The sequence below is a fragment of the Passer domesticus genome, chromosome 4 (genome assembly GCF_036417665.1).
Source record: "Passer domesticus isolate bPasDom1 chromosome 4, bPasDom1.hap1, whole genome shotgun sequence".
Lineage (NCBI taxonomy): Eukaryota > Metazoa > Chordata > Aves > Passeriformes > Passeridae > Passer > Passer domesticus.
This window is the reverse complement of record NC_087477.1, coordinates 52108879-52127640: the sequence shown is the minus strand read 5'-3', so window position 1 is coordinate 52127640 and position 18762 is coordinate 52108879. Positions and strand designations below refer to the sequence as shown.

Here is an 18762-nt window from a genome sequence, read left to right as displayed (position 1 = left end):
TCTTTGTTACCAGCTACATAAAAGTTAGGTTAAAAAATTCAAGACCATTTTGCTATAGCTTTTGGCTAGTGGCTTTTCCCTAACAAACAGGTATTTTGTACTTTTAAACTGTTACTTAAGTAGTTTTAAACTGTTAATTGAACATACCACTGTCATCTCCAGACAAAATATCACACTGCTTGTGCAAACATTAAATACAACTACCTTATCTCTCCCCTAAACCATAAAGCTTCAAATCAGCAAAATCAACAAAACAATTTACCTACAAATCACAAAATGAGTCATACTGATGATCAGTGCATAATATTTGTTTTTGATTTTTAAATTAAGCTGTTTTTACAAAAAGATAGCAAGAAAACCTCAAAATAGATTGAACTTGCTATGACTTCTTGTTGATCTCTACTGAGAAGACACTGATTTGCACTGCATTGCATCCCAGTAAAAAAGATCCTGACTATGTGTGAGGAAAGCTATACTGCATTTGGGCGTAAGTAAATGAATCCATATAAAGACAATACATAAATGCACACCATGTAGTAATATAAAAATCTTAAATATTCTCTCTCCAAATACAGTACTATATTAGTCACAGTATTATTCTCTTCACCTTGAAGAGAAATTGATTGTACTCCCAAATCCAACAGATCTTGATACCCTGCTTATGTTGATCAGTCAGAGTTCTATTTTGATTCCCCTGTAAAAGTAAACCTGGTCTTGCTTTGTTCTTCGAGCTCTGCCTGTGTTTTACAACAGTAAAAAGCAAAGTTGTGGGAAGGAAGCTTTTCTGAAAGCAGGGTCATTGGGTGGGACCAAGCACTCAGAAGAGGGGAGGGTGAGATCAAAGCAGGAGGGTTCAGGTAAAGGCCTTCAAGGTAAAGGCCAGGAGCAATAATGTATTGCTGTTGCACAGATGGACAGTCATCTCTGAGAACCAGAAGCAAAGCAGACATACCAGTAGCTCAAAATCAGTGGTTTGATATGGTTTTCTGAAATTCTGCTCATACTTGCTGAAATTTTACAGGTCACACAGTCTACAAATGCAACAGGAAACTATCTGAAAGTTGCTGGTAAAGTGCATATGAGGAGGTAAAACTTTTATTTTATTTTGAAAATAATTCAGAATAGAGACACTTTCAGATCACTAGAAGTCCTAACATGTATGAAGGTGTTTGAGCAGACACCATAAGATAAGAGCAAAGGAAACAAATAAAAATGGTCTCTTTCTCTTGGTGACACAGCTTTTGTCAAATACAGCTTGTTTCCTTGGTCTGAGAAAGATTTGTCAGTGACCTATTGAGAAAAAATGGCTATAAATCCTGCCAAAAACAGCTTATAAATCCCTTCACGCATCAGTACTTCTGGCTTCACTTGTTCCATACTGCTGGTGCTCTGAGAATCACCAGAAAGCACATCCCACCCTTGACCTCCAAAGCCAGACCACAGTACTTCCAAGCTTTGCACTACTGGCAAGGCACAGAGATTTGCTAGTATCACAAGAAGAGCTGGCTGGTCTTGTTTGATGAACTATCCTAAGAACAGCTATCAATTCAATATTAATTTGATCCTTAATGCTATTATTCCCTGTAAATTATAGCTGCAAACACCATGAGGTCATCTTCTATAATCATAAATGCATGACAATCAGCATAAGACTCCAACTTTTGTGATTCACACACTAAAAGAAAAAACTATGCAGCAAACAAGAATTTCTTACCTACAAAAGCAGGTTATGTCTTTTCCTTTTTGAAGAACAAAACCAATACAACAAACCCACCAATACCAAGAAATAGCTGAGTAAAAGTATGATTTCTAGATCACTTTAAATAGCTGAGCATAACTATGATTTCTAGATCTCTTTAAACAAGCCATATATATACTCTTTATATAATCGCACTGCTGCTCTGAACTGGTTTCAGGCAGCTTTTACAATTTTTCAACACAGTAGCAGCCATGATATATTCAACAAACTAGCTTGCACTACAACCACCCTTTCACAAATGCTTGATCAGACAGGCCTGGTGGCAGGCACCAGCTCCTTGTGCAAGGGGTCTCAGAGTCCCACCTACCCGTGACTATATCATACAAACCCTTTTTGGCCATGAAAGAGGTGACAAGAGGGCTGGCAGAGGATTTACACTCATATTAGCATTTCTTTACAAAAGACATCCCAAAATGGCAAAGTTGAGATGCAAGTACTAAAGAGAAGATTTAAATGCAACTACCAACATCAGTTCTTGCAATTAAACTCATAAGACTTTGGCCTTTTCCTTCTGATTACATTTGTGTCTTCAAAGATGAAAGTAGTCAGGCCAAGAAAAATACCCAAAATGCTCACACATAAAATGCAGCTGCTTAGCATATGTCATTACCACACTCACTTCAAAAATACTGAGCAACTTAAACCTGCAAGCAACTTGGCTTTAGCGAGATAAATGCCTGAGATAAGAGAGGTATAATTGTTCAATGTAATACTGTAGCGTGTTTTATATAAACATTTGCTAACACTGCACTTCATATATTTCATTTCAGTATTGTGAAGTGCTGCTGAATGTTCCAACTTTATTTATGGTCTGCTCCTGTAATATTTACACATCCAATGTTCCTCCTGATGACGAATTAAATATACTAACCTAGCTTCAAAGTAGAAAGGAGCACTTATGCTTTACAACAGAGGGCATAGCCTACAGGTTTCTAGCAGTTACCTGGCTTATTCCTCTCCACTGCTGAAAGAAGAAAGGGGAAAATCAGAAAAGAATGTGTTAATTTGTGAAGAGAACAAGAAATTCGAATTAAAGATAGCTTTTGCATTTAGTTAAATGCTTTGGGTTTAACCGTAATGTGAGAAATAACTACGCACTTTTCATAGTTTAGGAAGGTTTATTAAACCGTATCAAATATACAACAGAATACTGAATAAAGAAAAAAGGCTACAGCACTGAGAGCAAAAGATTCTCCCTGCCATGTGCTCAGCCCCCTCACAATGGAGTTTTTCCTTTTTAACCCTTTAACACCTCCCAAAGTTCTGTCCATCAACCCCTTCTTCGCTGTCCAGTGGTGGAGATCTCTTCCTCAGATCCTGATTGGAGGTCAGATGTTGCCAGAGTGACAAGCCAGCCCTCCTAGATGTCCCAATTACAGCAATTCTACCCACGCAAAGGGGTACAATGCAACTATAAATCTATAAAACTTTACTTAACCTATATACACGATATTTGTCTATTAATTGTGAGAGTCAATCATCGCATTGCTCATCTATCACAATAATTTTTTCTATAACCTAACTATTAGGTAAATTATAACATCTGAAATCAGGGTCCCCACAGAGGAGACACGTTTGTAGACATCTTGGACATTTAGGTTTCATAATGGAATACGTGGTGTGACACTTCTGTCCCTTAGCACTGTTCTTCCACATCACAGCTCTTGGAAAGCCTCAAGCAAACTTCACAGAGAGGGGAGCAGCCTCAAAGGTCTTATGTTCCCACAAGTCTTGGTGACCCATCACAAGGCGTACTGAGGTAAGACTGAAGCCAAAGCCCAGACATACAAAGACATACAAAGAGACATCAAACTACCTAGAAGGGAAAGATGAGAGAAACGGATGGAAAACACAGCTCACAAAGACTTCCTGGGTTTTTTTTTTTCACTTTAATAGCTGGTTGTAACTAACAGGGAAAAGTCCTGCAGCCTCCACTCAAAGAAATCTCCCTTTGAATACTTCAGTTTTCTGCCTGCTTTTCTGCTGTAAAATGAAGGGGAGGGGGTGCCATATTGCAATGACAGCAAGGCAAAGGTCAGAATCATGGGAAGGAAAGGTAAACTTTGTGATGTCTCACCAGCACGCATTTCAGCAAGGCATGACATCTGACCACAAAACCAGGCAACTTTCCCTGATTTTGGAAAAGTCTGCAAGTAATACTCAGCAGTAACCACTTCTGGCTCCAGGTCTTCCCCTTCTGTCACCTACACACTGTTGACATAAGTGCCTCAAGGTCCTCCCTTCTACCTGAGCACCCAGAGCTGTACATCCTCCCTTTCACCATTGTGCAAGCAGGGGATTGCCAGCCTACAGTGCACATGGGAGACCACACTGAGGACACCACTGCCACAGTAGTGACAGCACTCGTTTCAGTGATTGCTACTGCAAAGGTAGATAGGGTATTACTCCATAGCAGCGTGATGATCTTCCTTTAAATCAGACAATTAGGAATAAACCAACACCACTAATAAATGCAGGACTAAAGCCTGATGGTTTTCATACTGCAAATGATCCTTGGTCTTCCGTGAGCACCATCAAGTGAAGTCCAATTTTGTTGCCTGGGCTGTCTAAAGAAACCAATCTACTGTTGCCAGCAATGAACTCAACAGCCTTGCTTTTGCTCTCATGCTACAATAAATTAGCAATAACTCAGGTAAAAATCAATAGAATTGTACTGGTATACAAAGAAGAATCTGATCCCATGGTCTATTAGGTGATTTTTAATGATCCTACAATTAGAGAAACAAAATTAAACATTTAACATTTGACCTTTGCTGCTGCTTCTAAATTAGCTAACAGAGATTAAAAGCACATACTTTTTCCAAAAATTTACAAAACATAGGTTTTAAATCCTGCAAATGACATTTTATATGTTTTCATTGTGCTCTAGAGTTTAAAATGCTGTTTTTTAAATGTGGAATAGTAGCTTCAGACTCTAAAATCATGTACTTTGGAGGTACTCTGATTAAGCACCCACTAGACAGATTGGATCATGGACTGGAGCAGACAAAAGTAAATGTCCTGTGAGACTCTCAGTGATACAATGGTGTTTAAGAACACTTCTGCAAATAAAACAAGAAGTGACAAATTCAGAGAGTGCTGAGAGGAAATTCTTCAATTTTTTTTAAACTGAAGTCTATTATGAAAATTCCATCACTTGTTATATTTACTGTTTTATATCCTATATTTTCTACCATTTGCATTGTTTTTTCACTGTTTATATTTCACTCTTGTTAGAAAACACATCTCCAACATCAATTACAATTACTAACAGCATGCACATCTAAATAAACACCTGCAGATGTACAAAAAATACACTCATATTGGTATAAAACCCAGCCTCCTCAAGTAAAACATATTAAATGGATGTGCTCTGATGTTATATTAACAAGTAATATATAGAAACCTTCAGAAGAAGGGTGGAGATTAAAAAGAGCAGTCTTAAAAAAACATACATATAAATATACATGTGTAAAGTAAAATTATATAAACATGTATGAATATATTGCACTCAGCACATGCAGCAAAGTTATTCTGTACATACACAGCAAAAAGATGATTCCTGTGAGCATCACTGAATGTGCACAGGGGATCTCTTGGGAGGGCCAGACCATGGGCAGTGCATACACAGACAATCTCTGGAAGAATCACCACACACAGTTCTCCATCCACTTCTACACAATACACCTGAAATTTATTTCAGAAACCATATTTCTGTTATGCTGGTCTATGAATCGACAGGGCTTGGAGACATAATGTTGATGGATGCTGAGGCAGCTCTGCAGAGAGAATGGTGACTGTGTGCAGCTCTACACTCCATCAGTGTTTCCAAAGGCAACCCACTGAGCACATGGATATAGTTAGTTCAGGCCCATATGAAAATCCAGGTATGTGAATTTTGAAATCCCTGCAGCTAATCAGCTTTTAGAGGTGTTGAACATTTGCCTTCTGAAAAAAAACAGCACTTTTACAGAGACACCCAATGTGTCATAAGCTCAGGAAGCCATGCTGGAAAGTTATGGCCTTTAGCTATTAGCTGAATCAAGATTAATCTTGTGAGCCAGCCAATGCCTCCAAAATAAGGAAAAGGGATACCTTGGAGACATGAAACATTAGGACCCATTTCGGCATCCTTTTCTCAGGTCAACAACTGTCTTGAAACAGCAGTTCTGCTTTACCAATAAGCAGAAGACTTGGAAACAACTAATGCCTCGGCATCAGATCCTGCTTGCAATTTGAATCAGGAGTTGACATTTTTGGAATGTCAAGAGTTGATACAACAAAAATTTCCTACCTAATGCAAGCCTTTCATCTAGGCATGTCACCTTCAAGATGAGATGGCTCTCGAGGCCCAGAATTCAGAGGGAAAGGAAAGGAAGGAACTAAGAGAAGAAAACTATGTGAAAGGAGTAAACGGAATTACAGAAATAATTAACAAATGCTTCTTTCATGACTTCAGAAGAGAATGTGTGATGACATGAATCCTATTAATATCCTAGTTATAGGAATCTGCAATGTCTGTGCTGTTTGGAGACAGGGGATTAATGTTCCTTCTTGACCTAACAGCTGATCTGTTGTTTTTTGTTCTTCTACCACCAAAAACACCAAGAACCTGAAAACCTCCTTCTCATGTGCATATATTTCTCATTATCAGGAAAAGCAGCAAAACAGGACGAAACCTACTGCTAGTTCAGTATTGACAATGCACACAACTCAGGGCTGCCACAGTGCAGCTCCCCTCATGCAAGGTGTGCAGCTGTCACTCCCCTAACACTGCCTGCTATCACAGAGTGTACCTGCAAGCAAAACTGCATGAGGACTGCTAAACAAACTGTATTGCCTGAACCAACAGCAAAGGATGGGAGCACCAGGTGCACTTGCTTTCTCCTTCCACTTCCTCAGACACCTGTTTGTGACGATAGTTGGACACAGCAGAGTGGGCAAGACAGACCAGGGTCTTAACTAGCACAGCCACTCTCAGGTTCTTACTTGTTGCTGGAAAAACATAATCCAAAATTGCTATTGAATGGCAATGTATACCAGAGCAGGTTTTAGATGGTTTGTTTTTTTCTCCTTGCTGGTCCCCCACAGCAATATAGCCCTGCCAAAGTTATGCACAGCAATTGCATGCATGCATCCATCCATTCAGGAGTATATACGAGGTCAAATGCTCTGATCTTGAAAAGCAGGTTTGAAATTAATTTGCTATTAGAGATAAAATGACACTTCCCATGGGTAGCTGTGCTGTCAGACAATTTTGACACGCCTAGTACTGGCAAAGCTTGGCTGGTTGACACCAACACACTAGTAAAATTCAGTGTCAACACCTTTTTGTATGCTTTCTCACTGCTTGATCCACACTATCCTATTCAACTGCAACATTAATTAGTGAATGAATTATGATGACACAGGCATGTTGAGCTTCTTACCTCAACTCTTTTAACTTACCTTTTCATGATTTAACTCTAAATGTAATCTACAGTGAAACACTTCACTGTAGTTAAGTACACTGCTGTGGGTGTGAAAAAGGGATCACTGTTAAGATAAAAAAGAATAACCATAAAAAGCCAAGCGTACTATATCGTAGAGCCAGTTGGTCTGAGCACTGCAATGAAAACCAAACGAGCTTATCATCTGGTAGGCAGAAAAAACCTTGTATTAATTTTGAAATTAGCTCAGAGATATGCAAATGAAGGACCAATGGTCCTGATTTAAATACAGCCAGTTTAATGACTTAAATTGAAATCTAAAGGTGAGCTGGTAAAAGTGAAGCATACTTCTCATGACCAGAACACAACAACATCAGCCTTCTCTGGCAGAACAGCAACTCTGTCCATGGCTCCTCTTTTTGTGCTCTGCCATCATACCTGCCCTTGTTTCTGGTAAACCTGCCCCAGTTTCTCTAGCTGTCCAATCTGTGGCCCTAATTCAAAGGCAGACTCCAATCAAAAGGGAGAATTACTCAGCAGTTGCAGCTATATCCTCGTTGGCCTTTCCAATTCTCCTATGGAGGCAAAGAATACGTTCAAGAGAGATGGGTACATGCATTGTTCATGGAAGGATCACTGCTGTGTGTTATGGTTTCCTATCTAAACAGTCAGCCAAAACTTTGTGCACTTTTCCCACTAAAGGACAGAGTCAGACCCTTGGGGCCTTAAGATACATTCTCATGTAGAGCCATCAGCACACACACACAGAGCACAGGCTCGCCACGTATCCAATTAAATAAACTTACATAAATCATATTTTACTGTGCTGCACAACAGGCAATATGGCTGACCACATCTGGTGAAAAGTTATTGTATGTGGCTCTAATATAAATAGTACCTCACATAGCTACTCCAGCCTCTTGTGAAAAGAGGTAGTTAAGAATGAGATTTTTAAAGCAAGGTGTCTAAAACATGCCTGAATTTTACACCTATGAAGAATATTTCTGCAATTAAAATAATTACACTGACTGAACACAAGATTGATTCAAAGGAAAATGCCCTATGATTTTAGCAACAAGCAAAAAATGCAAAATGTTTCATTTAGGGATGACTATATATTTTTCCAACAAAACTGGAAGAAGTCGTTCAGAAACTGAGATTTCATTAAAGCTGGAAGGAAAAAAATACAGAAAACCATTCCTTGCTTCTTTATTCTGTGAAAACATTTCAGCCAAATCCATTCCTATGCAGACATCCCATGCAAATACAATTTTAAGATTTCACTCTTGAAATTCAATGCTTATGGAACATTTGTATTTAAAGAGAAAGAAAAGTAACTACATCCATCCATAATGAAAGCAGAGACTAAAGAACTATTTGTAACATACTACAAACCCCTAAATATTCCCTTAAGATGGACTTCCTTGATTCATAATTTTTGACTGGACTAGTGCAAGGGGAGGAGGTCAGTGCACGGATAGCCAGCCAATCTGCTCCCACCTGTAATCCCCTCTCCTCATCCATGAAACTGCCCTGAAACCAGAGGCTGAGGGATTGCTCGGGCTTTGGGTGAACTTTCCATGGCCCCTGGTATTTGTCCCCCATCTCTCAAAAGAGATGTACTGCAGACACGCCCAATTTACAAGTGGAGGTTGAAGCTGTTCCAAACTTCATGTTACAGGCAATAAACTTCTCTGAAGTTTCTGGCCACTCTACTCACCCAGCCAGCAATGTAGTAATTACACCTGAAAGCACAAATCTGAAGAAAACCTTGTAAAAAAAATATTTCCGCTTCACTCTGTTTAAAAAAATATTTAGTTTAAGGCTCACATTTTGTGAAACAGGCCACAGTATGGTCCAAGAATGCAAATTCTCACAAAAGCAGAGTTCAGAATGTCCTATGAAAATAAAGAATGGTACTTCACTCTAAAATGCTGTGAAAATTTAAGAGGCAAAGTTAAGTATCATAATGAAATTTAGTACATCATCTTTACTGGCTTACAGGATAAACAGTCCAATTTATAGCATTTACAACATTATCACATATGGTCAGAAGTTCATCTACAAAGTTCATCTACAAACTAAGTCACAGGTCATCAACAGGAAATTCATAGGAAATTATGGAGGAAATTAAAAGAACACAAATGGGCAAAGAAACTAATTTATACAATCTAGGTTCTCCCAGCACAGCTTCCTGTGTTATGATGAACTCAGCTTTCATACTGAACTTTGCCTTTTCCAGGCCACATTAAGTAAGTATTTCTGAACTGTCTATTATACTCTCTAAGCCTCAAAATGTGGAGGTCAGATTCACTAAAGAGCCATTCTGTTTTGGTTTTTTTTACACAATATATCTGGGAAAGGAAATGGTAACTAGAAAAGGTGTTTTGAGATCATTAAATGCAGATTTATCACTATTGGCACCTCAGCAATGGGTATACAAGATCCTTCATTGACACAAATACCGCAGTGAGGACAGACACCATCCAAACACAAGAAGACATTCTCATATTCCTTCAGTTCCAGCATCCCAGCCAAACTGCACCTGCACTCTTGATCATGTTTGAGGAGATGACAAGTAGCATCTGTGGGCCTGTTTTACTCTCACATTAAACATGCTTCTCAAAATAAAACCTCTGGTCAGTAAGGCACAGGAATAGAAAGAGCAGAAGTTCATCTAGGTTATCCGGACAACTTTTGTAAAGAAAAGCTACTAAACAGAAGCAGCTACTGCTTAATTGTTTAGAGCTGAAAGCTGAATGCACTATACTGCCTATACCTGCAATGTATCACACAGAAACAAAAGTTAGGAGTAACTTTGCAAGACAGATACAAAATGAAAGACTGGCAAGATGCCTCAGCTGTCTCTCTTCTTGCTCCTTTAGTTAAATAAAAAGGCCTAGTATAAATGTGATCAACTTTTCCTTCATTCTTTTTCACAGCACCCAAATACCTACATAAGGTCCACAAAATAAAAGCAGTTCAAGTTCATTCTTACTCTGGTGCTTTTACACTATGAAATTCAATAAAAACATTGAGATATGTTTTTTCAATATCACAACTTGAAATTTCTAGTGAATTGTGCATTTGTAGCTATCTTCTGCAGACAGTATTTCCCACTGAAGCAACAAGAAAACACACACATACTTTAAAAATTACAGGAATCACATAATCTACAATTTGATGAGAAACAGAACTATTTTTGGGTTGTGAGGAGTTGGTTGACAAGGTAGTAGTGATAGCAGTACCGAGTAACACTCATGCCACATCATTTACTGCTGGTATTATAAACAGGCTCTCTCTTTTGGCTTGCAGGAAGTGAGATGGAAAATTCTAAGAACACAGTGTTGATCTGAACACAGGATTTCACTTACAGAAGGAGAATGCTAGGTTCACACTGAACACACCTATTACTGGATGTCTGTTCCTACCCACCACTACCAAATCAAAGCCTGGGTTGAGAAAGGATCCTTTCTTTGTGATGGGCAATATTACAGTATAAAACAAAGGAGAAGGTTCTCCTAGTAAACCGGTTAAAACAGAAGTGCAGAAAACTGCAGAAACAGTTAGAAGTACCCAGGAAAACAAAGTAAGTGACTGATACAACTGGGAATACCTCCCTCACCTACTAACTTTCAAACACAGTGATTTTAATCTCTCTTTGAGGGAAGGAAAAGGGAAAGTTGCTATCCTCTTTATAATGAATTCAAGCCTGTTGAAGATCAAGTTTTCTTGTTTCAGTTACCTTTTGCAGCCTGTTTAAAAGCTGCCAATACAGATCAGAATTCTGTCTAAACTAGACTACTCTACCCACTCCATCATGCTGCACACCCAAATATACTTGCGGTAAAGCCAGGTCTTCCTTTTTCCCCACCCCCCTCCACAGGCAATTTGAGAAAGATAATTCCAGCACCTATATGTCATCCAAGAGTGAGATACAAAACAGCATCAGTAGAGCAGCCAACTCAATAAAATATGCTGAAAAAAGGAAGCCAGTAGCTATAAACAACTTTCATACCCTTTCATAGCTACAGGCAGTCACTTGGGAGCAACAAATTCTGGTTTCGGAAATTTTTGCAACTTCAATATTCAAGCATTTTCCCTAGGATTACTCTGGTTACTACTGGCCTTGATACCAAAAATTCAGCAAGAACAAGTACAGTAGCTCAGTTTCCTGAGACTCTTAGAAAAGCTTTTAACCTTTGTTTCTGCTTCCTGTCCTATCTAATTCATCTAGAAAAAAAATCTAGAAATGAAAGTGTTCAGTTTAAGTTCAGGCACTCAGGTCTCAGTTTTAATAGTCACTATCCTTTTTCCCCCTTCTGATAAAAAACTAAACCCAATGGTTGGACAGAATTGCATGAAGCATTAATTAGTTACTTCTTACAAGGGGCAATCTATATTTCTAAGCGAAGATTTACATCTACACCATCAAACCAATCACATATCCAGTTCTGGTAATTTAATGGTAGTTTTGCCATTTACACTAATGGGAAGTATAATGTTTTTCAAGGAAAAAAACCAAATACCATTGTTTTATTTAGCAATTCTTACACAAGCTCTAAATTAGCTGACAATTTTTGGTCATGACTGATACTGTCTGGCCACTTCCAACTATGTAAAAGCATGCTTAGGGGGACCCAAGAGTAACTGTACCTGCAAGTTTTTTCAGCACTGCTTTACTTGAGTCATGGCCCAGAATTTGGATTTGATTCTGTTTTAATGCTGTTCACAGAGATATTTTACAACCTGCTATGGGATATAAAGCAGAGTCATGCTACAGAACCTTCCAGAAAACTGAAAAGAAACCCCCAATTTTTGGAGGATTTCTACAACATGCTTAGCAAAATAGAATATTTCTGGTCTTATGATGGTACTTATATGTCTTTAAGCCGTGCAAAGAATGTTACAAAGATAGTAGTTTACTCTGAGATGGACTCTCCAGCATACAAATGAAGGCCTATTGTTGCTCACAGCTGAGCAGGTCATCGAGCTAACCAAAGGTGATCTGCAGAATCCTCACATTTCAGTCCCTTCCAACAAATAATGCATTTTGCAAAGATGTGGCTGCTATTCAATTCCAAAATGGCAAGATATTCAACACCCTTTAGGTTCATCAAGTGTTGCCAACAGGGTATGACCTCTACACCTGTGAAAGACTGGGAGCTATTTGTGATGAATCAGTACTGTCTTTGTTCTGAATCCTTGTCTACTCTTGAAAGAGGAGCTTCCTGTATCTTCATTAGTCTATCATACCTAGTGTGCATATAGAAAAATTACTTCAGTCACAGGATTACCAGAAAACACAACTAGAAATGTATTCAGATGCAGACTGACACTCCAATACAAATGTCAATGACAGCCTTTGGTGACTTGATCCTGGAGTACCTCTGTGCCCCCCAACCTGGCCAAAGTCCAAGCAAACCAGCAGAGAGAACATGGAGACTTTGAATGGAAGCAAGAGCAAGGGGCTGGGAAGGAAAAATAACCTGGAACTTAGCCCTGCAGAGGTGAGCGCTTTGAACTGAGATAGAAACATGAACAAGTCTAGCTAAGATAGGCAGACACAGTCTTCTCTTTGTTATATTCATTCCTCTTTGATTTTACTTCTAATGCCACGAAGAAAAGAGACACTCTGGATCCCCACACTCATAGGTCACAACAGCCAGGAAGAGCAACAGGTACTCAGCTGCAGTTTGGTCACACAAGCAGTGCTCAGAACACTGCCCACAGCTCAGTCTAAAAGTGAGCTCACGGGTACGCAGAAAATGTCTTGGTACCTGGTGGGCAAGGACCAGGCACACACAGGTTTTGTCACATGTGTGACAAAACACACAGGCATGGGCACAGCACTGTATGTGAGTTAATACCACACATACAACCACAGGAATTAAAACCAGGGCTTTACAGGAGAGAAGAGCCTTTTCTTTTAGGCAAGAAACTGGGGAGAAAACAAAATGAAGTAGAAACTGTGCAAAAATGACTGGCCCATGAACTTGAACCAAGTTTGTGGTCTGAAGACACAGCACATTTAGATCTTTCCCCCATATCAGGATGCAGTGAAAGTTCCTAATTCTCTGTCACAGTAAGTGGATGCCACAGAGACCAAAAGGGACTGGAAAGACACAGTGAGCCCAGTAGTAACCTCCCAAGCAATAAAGCAGGCACAGCCCCTGAACTAACTGAAGAGAGTGACCCTCTCAGGGTTCACCAGTTCACCACAGACTGCAGCAAAAGAGACAGAGCAGGATCCACGAGGTAAAGCTGGTCCTACTGGCCACTGACACCCATAAACTCTCAGGTTTTATTGTCCCAGCCATGGGTCTGGCCTAAAACAACACAAAACTACTCAGAATTCAGGGAAGCAAAGAGATCACATTACTGTTATGAAGATATATGGGAAGCTGTTTCTTAATACCACATTTTAAAAAAAGAAGGTGATGCAATACTGATTATTCCATTAAATATTAATTACAATACAGCTGCTTTCAAGCTACAACATATTCCTTTAGATAACTGAATTAAAGGACAGGAGAACTGAATGAGCTTTGTGTGTATGTGGCACTTCTCAATTACATTAAACTGAGTTCTTCAGCTCATGTGTAATCATCTCTAAATATTAATCTTTAGACTTACAGGTTCAAGATTTAAAAAAAAAAAACCTCAATAACTTAAGACTCTCAGATTTGTTCAGATGACTCCCAAGATACTTCTTGCTGTTCAAGGAGCTTGAAGAGTTTGTCCTAGACCTTTCATCAAACATTCCTGAAAGAGAGAATGAGGTTACCTTTTCCTCCTACAAATTTTACTTTGCATAAAGATACCATCAGTTGGACAGCAGGGTTGCATACTTCTCTTCTTTCCCTTCTACTTGAACTTGGTAATCAAACTCCAGTAACAGCAGACAACACTGAGACTGGATTTTACTCTTCAACTTTGAAGCACTGAAACCTCTGCAAGGAAAATGTAAAGCAAAGAGCAGTAAAGTAACTGCACACTTTTCAAAGGTAACCTCCAAACAACCATGCTCTGGAATTAGTTTTTACCATTGCAGAAAGCTCTTCAGACATTCCTTCATGCTGTGACTGTTACCCTAGACCACCTCTATCCATCTCAAACTGACATGTTACCTCCAACACCAAAATCATCAATTAAAGTAAATGAAGGCTGCAGGAAAAGTTTTCAAGAGCATTGCTCAGTTCCAGTAATATTTAATGGCTGGGTCGACCATAGGGTGCAGCTCCTCTCTCTGCTAAAACAAAATCCAGGACTTGCTTTCATATTTAGAAGGAAAAAGAGAAAAAAAAAAAAAAAGGCAAGCAGCTTCCAATATTTGAAAAGCTATATATATACTTTCATTTAACTGTTTGGAAATCTCCAAAGTTGCATTAAATTTTATCCTGCTTGGCAGTTGCATATGATTTCTTTCTTTTCCCTTGAATTAAGCAGCAATATATCACAAACTTCAAGTATATTTCCCCCTTTTCAGCAAGAGGTACTGTATACATATATATGAATTGTATTGGATTCAAACTTTCAGTCTCTCTTCTCACACAAGGTCGAAACTCTACATTGTTGTAATTTTCTTTTTCAGTGTTTTTTCTCCAAGACAGTCCTCCACTGGGAAATTAATATTCTGCATGAACAATGAACTCCTTGCATGGCCTTTGAACCTAGTGGTTGCTAGGAGGCCTAAAGAAACCCTGGAGTACAGCCTATTTAATAGCACGTATCAAGAGATTATTCAGAAGCAAAAATGTGTGATTTTCTAAATTGTCTGCTTTTTTCCCTCCTTACTTCCATCTCCATTCATCTGTCAAACAATCTTTAGATTTCATATGAATTGCATCTGCATCAATTTTCTATAATTATGGGCAGTTTGTTCCCTGAGTATTGAAAATGTGACTGGCCAGCCACCAATGCTGCTTAAAATCAAGCAAATATCAAACTGCTCCTTACTCAGTTTCACTGAAAAGGCTGCTTAAAATCAGATGTGCTTCACCACTGTAGCATGAGGTTTGCACTTCCATTATAAACATGGTTCTGCTTAGGGGCTGTGTTTTCCTCATACAAAACACCATGGCACTGACGGCAGCACCATTACTCAGTATTTCTCTGTGCTGAAAGAAATATATATAGCTTCTCCATTCAATTCAGGCATACTTGAATATTAACATTTCAAGCTTTTTAGCATCTTATTGAAGGTTGTTTGATTGTATGCATTTCCGTATTTCCCCCAGCATAGTAATTGAGGAAAAATCCAAGCTTTCTTTCCCACCCTCCACCCCATTCCAAACAATGAGGCATTTAATTAAAAGATGACCACAACAATGTTAATGGTGATGAGGTTAAATGGTTGGATAAACAGAATGCAGCCCTCTGAAAAGCCCATGTGTTTCAGGACACTTTCTCCCCTACAACACTCTGGGTGACAAAGAAAGCATTTGTATTCCTGATCCTCACAATTTTTACACCAGTGGACTTCCTACAAATTTCCTGCAAGGAAGAGAGTTTCCTTCAAATAGTGAGAAGTGTTTAGACACAGTAACTATACCTCCCAAAACTAATATTTGGAAAGGCAGTGGACAAGAATCCTTTAAAAAAAATTAATGTGCAACTATCCATTATGAGAGAACAATTAAATTTCCAGATAAAAGCCTAACAAGCTGTTGTTAGGGATGAAAAAAAACAACAACACCAAAAAACCCAAAACAACAAAACCAACAAGTATTTGCTGATTTTAATTTTCAGTGTGTTCTTCTTCCAAAAACTTCAGCAAATTAGTAAAACTTAACATGACATTTGTTCTTATCTTCAGTTGTTGCAATTGAAATCAATACCCTCTATATTTATAAAAAAGTGTTCCTGGTCTGGAGATTACTTTAAAATACCTGTAGCAGATTAAAATTCTGTGCCCCCTCCCACTTCTCAAGGACACAGGTATCTGCCAACAAAAGCAGGGTGACATATCTGATTCTGCAGATTGCTGGTGTTCAACTGTCTGGTTGGTTTGTACCAATCTTGCCAACATAAAGCTTTCACAGAGCCAGAGCACTTTGCTGAAGAATTAAAAACAAGCAAGAACCACACCACTTGGCACAAAATGCTCACGTGAGCTCCTTCTCTTTTAAATATGGGCTTTCACACTGAAAGAAGGGCCTAAAAAGTACTGACTTCAACAGATCTGACACAGGGTATCTCACATTGGGAATACCAGGACATTCACCCAGAATAAGAAAAATCTTTGCAGTATTGTCAGATTCAACTTTCCAGACACTTTCAAGTCCTGCAGCACCAACAGAACAAGTCAACCACTCCACCAACACAACCATTCTCCTCTTCAGCTGTTCAAGCATAAATTTTCCTTGTTGTTTCCACTCACTATGTGACTTCCCAGGAACCAGAGCACCAATTGCAAAAATGGCACAATACTCTTACACAGGCAGATTTTTCAATAAAATGCATATTATTTCTCTTGTACTTGGGCATTAAAGAAAAAACAGTCATGAGGCACTTCTAAAACATGAAAAACCAATCCTGACTAAAGAGATATGTTTATTTGGGCCAGAGACAGGAAAGTGAGCATATAACTGAAAACCACAATCTGTGGCTCAACCTTTGCAGCAGAAATGGGGCGGGAGGGGACAGCAGTACCGGGCTGGAGACGTTTTCAGTAATGCATTATAAATACCTTAGTTTTCTCCTTTAAAGGAATCTGCCTACTCAACCTAAATGGTGCCTCGGAGGGAGAAACGTGCCTTTGTGATAAATTGGAATTTGCCATCATAATAATGAAACATTATGTCCTATCATCACAATAAAGAGGCAGCAGAACAACAAAGGAGGTTTCCAGGATTTTCTGCCCCCGGCCCCCTCCCCATCAGCATTTTTCCAAGTCTTCTTTTGGGTGTTTATGAAATGCCTTAATTCCAAGGCCATTAAGATGCATTTCTGGATGGAGCAGATTCTACATATAGTACTGAGGCTTTCCAAAATCTCACCAGCACTCCATCGGAGGCCAAGCCTCTCCCTGATGCCTGCCTTTCCCTGCGCTGTTTTTTTGTTTTGCTTGTGCTTTCTCTTTCCCATGAACAAACATGTTCGTGCAGTGTCCATTATTTCCCTACGGCCTTCCTTGAAAGCTACTGACAAATGAATATACATGCACGTGTGTGTTCCACCACATACACAGGTCTGGTCTCCTTCTACACCTCAAAAAACAAATGCAAATGTGTTTACAGTCATTTTCACCGACACATGCCTTGCCATTGCAGAAACATGCAGCTGAAAGCCCGAGAGTCTGTAACAAGACAACTGCATTTGCAACCCTTTTCCTTTCCAAAATGGAAAAACACGAAAACCTGATGAGTTTAGAACTAGAGTTAACTGCATTTTAAGCGGAATGTGTGGGAGAGCAGTAAATATCCAGCACATGCTTTTACGCACAAAAGGCGCAAAGGGCTCCATGCTCTGCACATCCAGTCATTTTTGTCTGCTCTTCCGCAACACAGATGCAACCGTTTTTCTCACACATTTTATTTCACTAGACTAATAGATTTTAAACACCATATTGCGAGGACACCGCTGTGAATCTTGCAGAGGTACAAAATGGTGGATGTATGCTATTTTTTTTTTCATTATTCCTAACAACTCAGCCTCCCCGATCGCAGGCTCCCCTCCGTACCCACCAACACATCCTTCCCAGCCAGACACACATCCCGAAGCAGGCTCGCAATAAAGCTCTCTGGCATACACAAATTATGTTACAAACCTGATGTCATGTAGCCCCGTGATGCCTGGGAAATAAAAGCTGGGGGGAAGTGCTTGTGCAGTCGGTAGTCCTTCTCGCTGCGGGACCTCATGCGGTCTGAGGCCCGGTCGGAGAAGTCGGAGCTAGGCCAGGCCCGCCGCAAGGTCGTACTCCGCGTCTTCTTCATCCTGAGGATGCCCGAGCCTACTGCTCCCGCCGCAGCATGGGTCAGGGCTGCGCGCTGCCGGGCATCAGCCTAGCGCGGGCACCGCCGGGGCGCAACCTGCGCGCATCTCGCCGCTCCCTCTTCTAGGGCGCCAGCCGCAGGTCCCTTCCTTTTTTTTTTTTTTTCTCCCTCGAATGATCCAATTTTACACACGTCCCACAATGCATTACACTTCATTTGCAATCGGTCCGGCTTATAGCTCCCAGATTTGCGTGGAGGAAAGGCACGTTATGTGGCTTCTCAGGCAAAAAAAGGAATGGGGGGGAGGGGGAGCTGGAGGGGGCTGGGGACGAGAGATGTGCAGCGTGGGAGCTCGGGGGTCCCGAACAATGGCCCAATTCAGCCCGGCCGTGCTTAGCCAACTGTGAGCCCCGACACAAAAGGCCCAAACAAACGAGGAAAATCCCGCGGCCGCCGGCTGCGACCCCGACCGCGGCGCGCCCGGCGCTGGGGAGGAGGCGGCAGCTCCCGGCGCGGCGGGAGGAGCGGCGGGAGGAGGAGGAGGGAGAGGAGAGGAGGGAGGGCCCACAGACGCCTCTCTCGGCCGCGGGACGAGCGGATGCAGCCGCGACCCCCCCACCCGCCGTCACCGCCGCCT

General features: G+C 40.3%; 1 protein-coding gene across 7 annotated transcripts in view; it reads right to left on the bottom strand.

The window, feature by feature from the left end:
* STOX2 (storkhead box 2) overlaps positions 1-18762 on the bottom strand; it is a 142371-nt gene that overhangs the window by 52843 nt on the left and 70766 nt on the right. For 2 of the 7 annotated variants that reach the window (XM_064417834.1, XM_064417835.1), the window contains exon 1: positions 17960-18732. The exons of 4 other annotated variants lie outside the window; for them this stretch is intronic. In XM_064417834.1, the coding sequence (XP_064273904.1) occupies positions 17960-18125 (166 nt within the window). In that variant the 5' untranslated portion in view covers positions 18126-18732. Of the gene's footprint in view, positions 1-17959; positions 18733-18762 lie in introns of those variants that run through there. One more of the 7 variants, XM_064417838.1, reaches the window with a different exon arrangement.